At 40.0% G+C, this 12,891-nt stretch overlaps 1 protein-coding gene across 7 annotated transcripts in view; it reads right to left on the reverse strand.

The window, feature by feature from the left end:
• PPP2R3A (protein phosphatase 2 regulatory subunit B''alpha) overlaps positions 1-12,891 on the reverse strand; it is a 182,191-nt gene that overhangs the window by 42,498 nt on the left and 126,802 nt on the right. For all 7 annotated transcript variants that reach the window (XM_060196892.1, XM_060196895.1, XM_060196893.1 and 4 more), the window contains 2 exons: positions 1,906-1,992; positions 1,382-1,538 (listed from right to left, as the gene is read on the reverse strand). In XM_060196892.1, coding sequence (XP_060052875.1) covers positions 1,382-1,538; positions 1,906-1,992 — 244 coding nt within the window. The remainder of the gene's footprint in view (positions 1-1,381; positions 1,539-1,905; positions 1,993-12,891) is intronic.

Consider the following 12,891-nt stretch of genomic DNA (forward strand, 5'->3'; position numbering starts at 1 on the left):
TGCTTCAACACCTGTGAAGCTTTCCCCCTACAGGTGGGGACCGAGAGTTTGTGCACTGTAATATGTGTGTTCAACCAGGTGCACCACCACCCAGCCCCATAAGTAAGTTTGTTTTTTTTTAAAGTTAAATAAAAGTGGTGAAGCAGGGCTTCAGGTGTATCTCTGTCTCTTTCCTTCTCTATATCCCTCTGTCCTTTCAATTTCTCTCTGTCTCTACCCAATAATAAGTGTAAATAAATAAACACCACTGTAAAGACTTATCAGTTCCTCAAAACAGACTCTATTTGCTTACTTAACTCTAAACAACATGTTTTGATTATTTTTTTTAAAGGTTTTATTTATTTATTAATGAGAAATATAGGAGGAGAGAGGGAAAGAGCCAGATATCATTCTGGTACATGTGCTGCCAGGAATTGAAATTAGAGCCTCATGCTTGAGAGTCCAGCTCCTGGGTCACTAGATATAACCTCTTCTACTTGGTTCTAAATGAAAAATTAAACTATCTTCATGTGTTTTCATGTAAAATTTTTGGCCCTTTAAAGAGGACTTGGTTAGAGACAGAATTTTAGAGAAGAGTTTACAGGGGGGCGGACAATGGCACACCCCACTGAGCATGCACACATTACTATGTGCAAGGACCTGGGTTCAACCCCCCACTCCCCACCTGCAGGGGGGAAGCTACACTAGTGGTAAAGCAGGTTTGCAGGTGTCTATCTTTCTCTTTCCGTCTCTATCACCCCTTCTTCTCAATTTCTCTCTGTCCTATCAAATAAAATAGAAAAGGGGGGGGGGACGAATGGCCACTGGAAGTAGTAGATTTATAGTGCTGGCATTGAGCCCCAGCAAGATCCCCAGTGGGGCGGGGAGGGGATTACAATAATGAGTAGGGAAAATTATATATATCTTGCTTTTTAAAAATGGTATCTTAGAGAAGGAAGAATATAGGATGATCTCACTCATAGACAGAAGTTGAAAAATAAGACCAGAAGGGAAAACACAAAGCAGAACTTGGACTGGAGTTGGTGTACCAAACTTGTACCAAGTAAAAGTCTCTAGGGTAGGGGTGAGGGTTCAGGTCCTGGAAGGCAGAGGAGGACCTAGTGGGGTTTGAACTGTTATGTGGAAAACTGAGAAATGTTACACATGCACAAACTGCTGTATTTTATTTTACTATTGACTGTAAGCCATTAATTCCCCAATAAATGAAAAAAAAAGGTATCTTAAGACGTGAGAGATAGTAAAATGGTTATACAAAAGACTTTCATACCTGAGGTTTCAAGTACCAGGTTCAATCCCCAGCTCTACCATAAGCTAAAGCTGAGCTGTGCTCTGGTTAAAAAAAAAAAAGCTGGTGGTCTTAACTTCTATAGAATCAACTCACCCTGGTCGTTATAACGAGATAGATCAGCCTGACTGATGTAGAGGTCATGATCACTATCTAGTTCCCAGAATTTACAGTAAATAACATAGAAGTGCTCATAGGAGAAGTAGTCTGTGATTTGATTTATATCTTCCTCTTCTTCTAGAAGGGCCAGTGTCTGAAATGACATGCACAGAGGGTTAATTTGTTTTAAAATTATGAAAATGCAGCTTTGGTCATGATACAAAGTCTAATAAATATTTATTTTACATTGATTTTGACACCAAACTGAGAACTTTAATAGGAAACCTCACCCTTCCTTTAGTGAAATTAAACACTAAGAACTGCATGCTTTCAGCCAGAGATCCCTTTTATGCAATTTTTTGTCCCTCCCAATACAGCCGAGGGCCTTGCACCAAAGGTATTTGGTAAGTGTTTAAATGACTAAAAGTAGTGATGGCACTTTGCATACACTGAAATATAAAAATACAATAAGAATACTATTTAATCTGATTTTTACGTCTAAATTCCAAAAAGAGGCATACTTGCAGAAAGTTGCTTTTTCTTATTTCTGTTGAAGTAATTTTTCCACTCCAAGATCTGTTGACTGTGTAGAATATTCTCTGAATAACCTGGTACCGAAAGGAAAAACAAAACATTAAAGATTACTGTTAGTTTAACCAAAGGCCACCTTATGCACATACTTTGAATCAAAGTAAGTTGTGTGAGTATGTCAGATGTGTTTAGAAAAAAACAACAATATCGTCTAAAGTGTGCACTATTGATCTTATCTACCTATCTATCTTCTGTTCTTACAATCCTCAAAAGAATAAACAAATACTGTTTACAAGTCTGGACTTCCAAGCTATATGCATATTACTTTATCTCTCCTCGCATACAGTGGTACTTGAATTTAGTGGGTTATTGGGCTGAATGTTTTGGGAAGGTAAATGAGGTGGAAGTGTATGTTAGGTTGAATTAACAATTAATGGGGTCAGAAGAATGGCTGCCAAAGTGGTGTGGATCAGGAGGAGGTTTATTCTGCGGGCCTGGCAATGGCACACCCAGTTAAGTGCACATATTTCCAAGTGCAAGGACCTGGATTTGAGCCCCTACTCCCCACCTTCAGGGGGGTCTGCTTCATGAGTGGTGAAACAGGTCTGCAGGTGTGTGACTTTCTCTTCCTCTCTATCTCCCTGTCCCCTCAATTTCTTTCTGTTCTGAGAAAGGAAGAAAGGAAGGAAGAAAGGAAGGAAAGAAAGAAGGAAGTGAAGGGAAAAAACTGGCTGCCAGGAGTGGTGGATTCCTAGTGCTGGCACTGAGCCCCAGCAATAACTCTGGTGGAAAAAAAAGGGGGGTGGTTATTCTGATAATTAGAGTTCTATTCACTGAAGTCTTTTTAAAAATTTTATTTTATTTATTAATTTTTAAATATTATTTATTAATTTTTATATTTGCCCTTTAAAAATTTCTTTATTGGGGAATTAATGTTTTACATTCAACAGTAAATACAATAGTTTGTACATGCATAACATTTCCCAGTTTTCCATATAATAATACAACCCCCACTAGGTCCTCTGTCATCCTTCTTGGATCTGTATTCTCCCCACCCACCCACCCCAGAGTCTTTTACTTTGGTGCAATACACCGTATTTATTAATTTTTTCTAATATTTATTGGATAGAGACAGCCAGAAATTGAGAGGAAAGGGGGAGATAGGGAGAGAGACAGAGAGACATAGAGACACCTGCAGCCCTACTTTACCACTTGCAAAGCTTTCCCCCTGCAGGTGGGGACTGGGGGCTTGAACCCAGGTCCTTGTGCATTGTAATATGTATGCTCAACCAGGTGTGCCACTACCCACCCCTTTTTAAAAAATATTTTATTTATTTATTAATGAGAAACATAGGAGGAGAGAGAAAGAGCCAGACATCACTCTGTTACATGTGCTGCTGGGGACTGAACTCAGGACATCATGTTTGAGAGTCCGATGCTTTATCTACTGTGTCACCTCCCAGACCACCTAAAGTCTTGAGTTTTGAAGACTCTAGCATATATTTATATCCCAAATCATTATTAGGCATGAACAACAGTTATTAGCTAGTGTTTCAATGAGTTTAAAAGATGCAAAACTGTGGAGAAGATCCTGGATAGGACAAAGGGACAGGTATCAAATGTGTCTGAAGGGAGCCGGCAGTGGAGCAGTGGGTTAAGCGCATGTGGCGCAAAGTGAAAGGACCGGCTTAAGAATCCTGGTTCGAGTCCCTGGCTCCTCACCTGCAGGGGAGTTGCTTCACAAGTGGTGAAGCAGGTCTGCAGGTGTCTGTCTTTCTCTCTCCTTCTCTGTCTTCCCCTCTTCTCTGTCTTTCTCTCCCCTTCTCTGTCTTCCCCTCTTATCTCCATTTCTCTCTGTCCTATCCAACAACAACAATAACTACAACAATAAAACAACAAGGGCAACTAAAGGGAAAATAAATAAATAAATATTTTTAAAAAATGTGTCTGAGACTGTGACTACAGTGGTGCAGGGGAGGTTTATGTAGCAGTGGGATTTGGGGAGGTTGGATAACCAAGACAGAGGATACAGTCCTGGAGGTAGGATGTTACAGTACATCCTCTTTTTTAAAAATTTTAAAAAATATTATCTTTATTTGATAGAGACAGCCAGGAATTGAGAGGAAGGGGGATACAGAAAGGGAGAGAGAGATGCCTGCAGCACTGCTTTACCACTTGTGAAGCTTTCCCCTTGTAGATGGGGACTGGGGGCTTGAACCCAGGTCCTTGCGCATTATAACGTGTTCACTCAACCAGGCTCCCTTACAGTACATTCTCAGTTTTACCTGGGACAAAATTAATTTCCATTTAATTTCCTTTTGACCTCTATCTTCTTCTTCCTCCTCCTCCTATTTCCACTCCTCTCCTTTCTCCTTCTCTTCCTACTCCTCCTCTTCTTTCTCACTCCCTCCTCTTCCCTGCCATATCATATAGGTAGAGGCAGAAGCTTCCATCAGTGTAGTGGGACCAGGCTGGAACCTGGGTCACAAACCCACCAAAGCCATAACCAAGTGGGGTTTATCCCAGGCACGCAAGGTTGGTTTAATATATATAAATCAATCAACGTGATCCACCACATCAACAAAAGCAAGACCAAAAACCACATGGTCATATCAATAGATGCAGAGAAAGCCTTTGACAAAATACAACATCACTTTATGATCAAAACACTACAAAAAATGGGAATAGATGGAAAATTCCTGAAGATAGTGGAGTCTATATATAGCAAAGCTACAGCCAACATCATACTCAATGGTGAAAAACTGGAAGCATTTCCACTCAGATCAGGTACTAGACAGGGATGCCCACTATCACCATTACTATTCAACATAGTGTTGGAAGTTCTTGCCATAGCAATCAGGCAGGAGCAAGGAATTAAAGGCATACAGATTGGAAAAGAAGAAGTCAAACTCTCCCTATTTGCAGATGACATGATAATATACACAGAAAAACCTAAGGAATCCAGCAAGAAGCTTTTGGATATCATTAGGCAATACAGTAAGGTGTCAGGCTACAAAATCAATATTCAAAAGTCAGTGGCATTCCTCTATGCAAACACTAAGTTAGAAGAAGCTGAAATCAAGAAAGCAATTCCTTTTACTATAGCAACAAAAACAATAAAATATCTAGGAATAAACCTAACCAAAGAAGTGAAAGACTTGTATACTGAGAATTATGAGTCACTACTCAAGGAAATTGAAAAAGACACAAAGAAGTGGAAAGATATTCCATGTTCATGGGTTGGAAGAATTAACATCATCAAAATGAATATACTACCCAGAGCCATCTACAAATTTAATGCTATCCCATCAAGATCCCAAGCACATTTTCTTTTAGGAGAATAGAACAAATGTTACAAATGTTTATCTGGAACCAGAAAAGACCTAGAATTGCCAAAACCATCTTGAGAAAAAAGAACAGAACTGGAGGCATCACACTCCCAGATCTCAAATTATATTATAGGGCCACTGTCATCAAAACTGCTTGGTACTGGAAAATAAATAGACACACTGACCAGTGGAATAGAATTGAGAGCCCAGAAGTGAGCCCCCACACCCATGGACATCTAATCTTTGACAAAGGTGCCCAGACTATTACATGGGGAAAGCAGAGTCTCTTCAACAAATGGTGTTGGAAACAATGGGTTGAAACATGCAGAAGAATGAAACTGAAACACTATATTTCACCAAATACAAAAGTAAATTCCAAGTGGATCAAGGACTTGGATGTTAGACCACAAACTATCAGATACTTAGAGGAAAATACTGGTAGAACTCTTTTCCGCATAAATTTTAAAGACATCTTCAATGGGGCAGAGTAGATAGCATAATGGCTATGCAAACAGACTGTCATGCCTGAGGCTTTGAAGTCCCAGGTTGAATCCCCTGTACCACCATAAACCAGAGCTGATCAGTGTTCTGGTAAAAAATAAATAAATGAAATAAAAAATAAAACAAATAATTTTTTTTTTTTTTAGAAAAGACATCTTTAATGAAGCGAATCCAATTACAAAGAAGACTAAGACAAGCATAAACCTATGGGACTACATCAAATTAAAAAGCTTCTGCACAGCTAAAGAAACCACTACCCAAACCAAGAGACCCCTCACAGAATGGGAAAAGATCTTTACATGCCATACATCAGACAAGAGGCTAATAACCAGAATACATAAAGAACTTGCAAATCTCAACAACAAGACAACAAATAACCCCATCCAAAAATGGGGGGAGGACATGGACAGAATAGTCACCACAGAAGAGATCCAAAAGGCTGAGAAACACTTGAAAAAATGCTCCAAGTCTCTGATTGTCAGAGGAATGCAAATCAAGACAACAATGAGATACCACTTCACTCCTGTGAGAATGTCATATATCAGAAAAGGTAACAGCAGCAAATGCTGGAGAGGTTGTAGGGTCAAATGAACCATTCTGCACTGCTGGTGGGAATGTCAATTGGTCCAGCCTCTGTGGAGAGCAGTCTGGAGAACTCTCAGAAGGCTAGAAATGGACCTACCCTATGATCCTGCTATTCCTCTCCTGGGGATATATCCTAAGGAACCCAACACACCCATCCAAAAGGATCTGTGTACACATATGTTCTTGGCAGGACAATTTGTAATAGCCAAAGCCTGGAAGCAACCCAGGTGTCCATTGGCTGAGCAAGTTGTGGTCTATATACACAGTGGAATACTACTCAGCTATTAAAAACAGTGACTTCACCATTTTTAGCCGATCTTGGATGGACCTTGAAAAATTCATGTTAATTGAAATAAGTCAGAAACAGAAGGATGAATATGGGATGATCTCACTCTCAGGCAGAAGTTGAAAAACAAGATCAGAAAAGAAAATACAAGTAGAACAAACCCATCAAAGCAGCACAGTATTCAAGTGAGCTATTTCGTCAGCCCACTGACCTACCCCCTCACCCCCAGAAGCAGTTAGTTGTAAGAAGAGTAACTTATATAGTTCTGAAGGGGGGGGGGTACTTTGGGCTTTGATTTTGGCTGTCTAGTAACACAGAAACCCCAAGTCCTTGGTAAGTTTATCATGGAAGAGGCTAGATCCCATTTAAAAGACATGTAAGTATAAGGACAACAACAACAAAAAAAGGGGGGAACACTGGACACATATCCAAAAAGAGTAGGCTTAATGAAGGACTAAATCATCATTTTGTCCTGGATTATCTCCATTAAAATTTATTGATTATACATGAGATAGGAAGAGGAGAGAGAACCAGAGCAGTACTCTGGCACATGTGATATCAGGAATCAGACTCTAGAACTCATGCTCCCAAGTCTGACATTCTTGCCACTGAACCACCTTCCAGGATGCTCTAGACTCTGTAGCAAAGAGAGTGATTCTCAGAACAAGGTAAGACTAGTATCAGCATGAAGGTGCAAATTCCTGCTGCCCAGCATTCACCACTCCAGCCCTGCTATCAGCTACTTTCTTCTGACCCTCTTGAATCTAGCTTCATTGCCTCACTCCACTGCAAGCCCCTGAACACGGACAAGTGTGTTCCTGCTGTCACCTGCACTCCTGTTGGTCAATCTGTATTTATATTCTAGACCTGGTGCCCCTGGCCATCTTACTTTCATATGCAAAGGAATCAGGCCTTTCTTGACTTAACTCCTAGTACCTGACAGGATGCTTTGCCTTTATCTGGTGGTCAATATTTGATTAGTAAATTAATGAGGTCAGAGAACTGTGAAGTAAGGACTTCTGTGCTATCTTGTGGATAGAGACATATGGGCTGGGCTCATAGTAACTTGAATAACTTTATTCAAAGTTTTGAATAGCAGGAAGATTAGATAGAAGAATTCTAATGAGTATTTCACAGATATCAGTATTGCCCTCTCAGTGCAGGCACTGAACTCCAGCAATAACCCTGGGGGGGGGGCAATTAAAAAAATATATATTTATTTTACCAGAGCACTGCTAAGCTCTGGTTTATGGTGGTGTGAGGGACTGAACCTGGGACTTCTTAAAAACATATTTATTTATTTATTATTGGGTAAAGACAAAGAAATTGAGATGGGTGGGGGTAATAAGGAGAGAGACAGACATCTGCACACCTGTTTCATCACTTGTGATGTTTTCCCCTGCAGGTGGGGACAGGGGCTTGAACCTGGGTCTTTACGGACTGTAATGTGCACACTTAACCAAATGAGCTACTGCCTGGGCCCCAAAGAGGCATTTTTGTCAGTCTAATAAAAGGAAAAAAAAACTATCTCAAGGTCAGATGGTGGTGCATCTGGTGGAGCACACACAATACCATGTGTAAGGATCTGGGTTCAAGCCCCCAGTACAAACCTGCAGGGGCTGGGGGAGCTTCATGATCAGAGAAGCAGTGCTGCCAAGTGTCTCTCTCCCTCCCTCTGTATCTCCCTTTCAATTTCTCTCTGTCTCTATCAAAAAACCCAAACCAAAACCAATCACTCTCATTCAGGGCTGGCCACATGTGAGACTCACGTTCAAGCCCTAGCATGTGTGAGATGGCGTGGCCCAATAGGAAGTTCTGGTGCTACTGTTTCTCTGTCTTTCTCTTTCTCTATTTTTAAAAATATATTTATTATCAGATAGAGACAGAGAGAAATTAAGAGAGGAGGGGGAGATAGAGAAGGAGAGAGACAGAGAGACATTTGCAGCCCTGCTTCACCACTTGTGAAGCTGCCCCCTGCAGGTGGGGAGAAGGGGCTTGAACTTGAGTCCTTGCGCACTGTAATGTGTGCGCTAAATCAGGTGCACCACCACTTGGTCCTTCTCTCTCTTTTTTACATTTATTTATTTTCCCTTTTGTTGCCTTTATTTTTTTATTGTTGTTGTAGTTATTATTGTTGTTATTATTGATGTCATCACAGATGGGACAGAGAGAAACGGAGAGAGGAGGGGAAGATAGAAATGGGGAGAGATACAACAACGAAGGCAACAACGAATAACGAGATCTTTATTTGGTGGAGACAGAAATGAGAGGGAAGAGGAAGAAAGACCTGCGTCCCAGCTCGTGCCCCTCGGTCCTGGCGCTGAGGCCTGAGGTGCGCCGCCACCTGGCCACCATCAAAGTAGCTTTGAAATAAATATTCTTGCACAGCGGAAAAAAAAAAAAATGGGGAGAGAAAGATAGACACCTGCAGACCTGCTTCACTGCCTGTGAAGTGACTCCACCACAGGTGGGGAACTTGGGACTCCAGCCAGGATCCTGACACCAGTCCTTGTGCTTTGCGCCACATGTACTTAACACACTGCGTTACTACCCGACTCCCTCTCTGTCTCTCTTTATCTGAATGAGAAAGCAGCCCTGAGCAGTGAAACTATTCATGTGAGAGGCCCTGGCTCTGCAAAAAAACAAAACAAAAAAGAGTCTCATTTAACATAGTGCCCTGTCCCTGCTCTCACATTAAAATCAGTCTGAATACATATTGAAAATTTCTTTTGTTGACTATAATAAGACTTCTGATCTTATTTCTTGATTTTGAATATACATTTATTTTGAAGTCGAAGTTTCCCAGCTAAACTTTACATTTATTTATTCCTCAAATACAACAGTTATAGTCAGAGTTATACTTAAAATTATAAAAATTCAACCTTTATTTTTGCTTATTTAATTCTTAGATTTTTGTTCTTTGACAGATTTTTAAAAAAATTATTGGTTTATTCCCTTTTGTTGCCCTTGCTGTTTAATTGTTGTTGTTACTGATGTCACTGTTGTTGGATAGAGAGAAATGGAGAGAGGAAGGGAAGACAGAGGGGGAGAGAAAGACACCTGCAGACCTGCTTCACCACGTGTGAAGCGACGCCCCTGCAGGTGGGGAGCCGGTGCTTGAACCAGGATCCTTACTTTGGTCCTTGTGCTTTGTACCATGTGCACTTAACCCACTGCATTACCACCCGACTCCCCTTTGACAGAATTTTTAAAAATTGCAAACATTCTGACTACTAGGCATTTCCTATTTTTAGCCTCTGCTAACCTACTTACGAATACTATATATAACTTATCACATATACATATATATGTATATATATATCTCCATAGTCTATTTTTCTATAACCTAAATCTTATTCAGTGAGCCAACAGCTCAGCACATTTGCTGGTCTCTATATTACTGAGTCAGCATTTTAGGTTATTGAGGTCTGGGCACCACCTGGTGGTAAGAGCATGTAGCTGCTCTCTCTCTCTCTCTCTCTCTCTTCCTGTGTGTTTTCTCTGTAGTGTGTGTGTATGTGTGTGTGTTTCCTAAAACCAAAGAACTGCTCAGATCTGGTTTATGGTTGCGCTGGGGACTGAACCTGGGGCACTAGAACCTCAGCCATGAAAGTCTTTTTGCATAACCTTTAGTACCATCTCCCCAAGTCCTGGTTCTACATTAATTATACTTTTTTTTCCTTCTTAATCTGCCAGTTAAGAAAAAAAAACTATAACAATATAAAAATATCAAACAAAATTAAAAATTAACTGGGGATAACTGTTTATTACAGTGAAAGAAATTTGACACCAAGGGATCTCTTATTTAAATCCTAAGAGAAAGTTTCTTTCTCTTTATTTTTGCCTCCAGGGTTATCACTGGGGCTTAGTGCCTGCACTACAAATCCACTACTCCTGGAGGTAATTTTTCTCATTTTGCTGTTGTTGTTGCTGTTGTTGGATAGGACAGAGAGAAATCAAGATAGGAGGGAAACACAGAGGGAGGAAATACACCTGCAGACCTACTTTACTGCTTGTGAAGTGACTCCCCTGCAGGTGGGGAGCCAGGGGACTCTAACCAGGATCCTTACACTGGTCCTTGCACTTTGTGCCACATGCACTTAACCTGGTGCATCAGCACCTGACCCATTTTGTCCTCTTTATACCTATTACTGTGGAGACCTCAATTCACAATTATAGGTCACCTGGAAGAAGTGTTTGGTGGCTCTGTCAGAAGGTTGTGAACAGCTGAATTCAATGTGGATACAGAAATTACAAAGATTTCTCACAGTAGGTGACTAGAATGCAAATGGGTAAACTCCAGTCCTGAAAGCCAGGCTCTCCAACATGGCAGGGGGTACTTAATGGTTTCTTGATCCACTTTTCTGGTTAACAGGGCTCTGAAAAGCATTTCTTAGTGGTCTTTTGAAGAACTGGACTTAAAGAAAAAAATCTAATAAAAATGATTTCTTTCTATGTCAAGAGGAAAGGTTCTCAATGGGAAAGAGTTATCAGTGATGACCAGTATTCTCAAGGGTAAGCAGTCTCAGAAAAAAAAAACATCAGCACCTGGATTCATATCCTGGCATTTCAGCCTGAAGTGATGGGGTTCAGGCCAATCCAGATACTGGCCAATCCAGGATACATGGTTAAGATGCCATCTGAGTAAGTACCAGAGATATTTACTGTCAGCACCAATGTCACAGAGGAATGTTTTTAGTTTCATCCCTATTTTTTCTTTTTCTTTCTTTCTTTCTTTCTTTCTTTCTTTTCTTCTTTCTTTCTTTTTGTTGCCCTTGTTATTTTGTTGTTGTAGTTACTGATATCGTCATATGTGCTCAGAACCCAGTGTGCCACCGCCTGACCCCTAAATAAATCTTTTTTTTTTAAAAATAAATCTTTAAAAATAAAAATAAACTGTACAAAATTAGGGCTGTCTATCCATTCTAAAAATACCTAGCAAAAACAATGAACAAAAATGGCCCTGTTTCGTAGCATAGTGACACACAAAAAATAGAATCTGTTCAACTTTTCTTCATCTTATCAATGCTGCACATAAGCTAGTATCTGAGTTATACTGTAGTGCCAGCAGTTTCTTTCAATTACAGAATGAAGTAACTCAACATGGCACTGTAAACTACTGACATTATATAACATCCAACAGGGTATTTATCTGAGGTTACTTGTCATTAATTCTGAGGCCTACTGTAAGTTCCTTTGAAATACTGTGGTCTGTTTTTGTCACATGTAAGGTAAAGAATATCTCTGAGCTGGCCAACTTTTTGCCTTTAACAACAAGATTAATTTCATACTAGAAAGCTTATTTTGTATTTGTTCTAGAAAAACTCACTGTCCTCTGAAATACTGCAAAATGTTCAATGAATACATGCCATTATTTGACCAAATTTCACAACAGAGGTACTGGGGAAGGGGGGAGATGAGTAATGGTCCAATACCATTCTGTGTCTAGATATCCAGTGTGATACATTTCAGTCTCTGCTGGGCTTTATTAATTACTATTTGTGCTGTGCTCCTGCTTTGAGATGCCTTACTATCATTCATCACAAACATATTTTAAAATTTATTTATTGGATAGAGACAGAGAGAAATAGAAAGGGAGAGAGGAGAGACATGGAGAGATACCTGCTGCATTACTTCACCATTCACAGAACTTCCCTCCTGAAGGCAGGGACCTGGGACTTGAATCTGGGTCCTTGTGCATTGTAATGTGCATTCAGTTACCTGGTCCTCATTATAAATATTTTATACTGTAATAACTTACTTCTGGATAATAGATTAATTATTGTGAATTGAATGTAAAAAAGCACAGCCATAACAATAAAGTATAGATAAAAATGTAAACAATGTACAAATACTGTGGAAGTATGTGAGTAGAAACAGTTTTTTTTAAAAATATCTATTTCCTTTTTTTGTTTCCCTCGTTTTTTATCATTGTTGTGGTTATTATTATTGTTGTTGTTGCTGTCGTTGGATAGGACAGAGAGAAATGGAGAGAGGAGGGGAAGACAGAGAGAGGGAGAGAAAGACAGACACCTGCAGACCTGCTTCACTGCCTGTGAAGCGACTCCCCTGCAGGTGGGGAGCCAGGGGCTCAAACCGGGATCCTTATGCCGGTCCCTGTGCTTTGCACCACATGTGTTTAACCCGCTGCACTACCGCCCAATTCCCTGAAACAGTTTTATCCTGTTAAATAAATAAATTATATTCTGTTAACTGATGAACTGGTAAATTCTTCTGTGCAACAGTTATCTTTATTTATTTATTTAATTTTTTTT

This window comes from Erinaceus europaeus, chromosome 1 (assembly GCF_950295315.1).
Source record: "Erinaceus europaeus chromosome 1, mEriEur2.1, whole genome shotgun sequence".
NCBI classification, from domain to species: Eukaryota; Metazoa; Chordata; class Mammalia; order Eulipotyphla; family Erinaceidae; genus Erinaceus; species Erinaceus europaeus.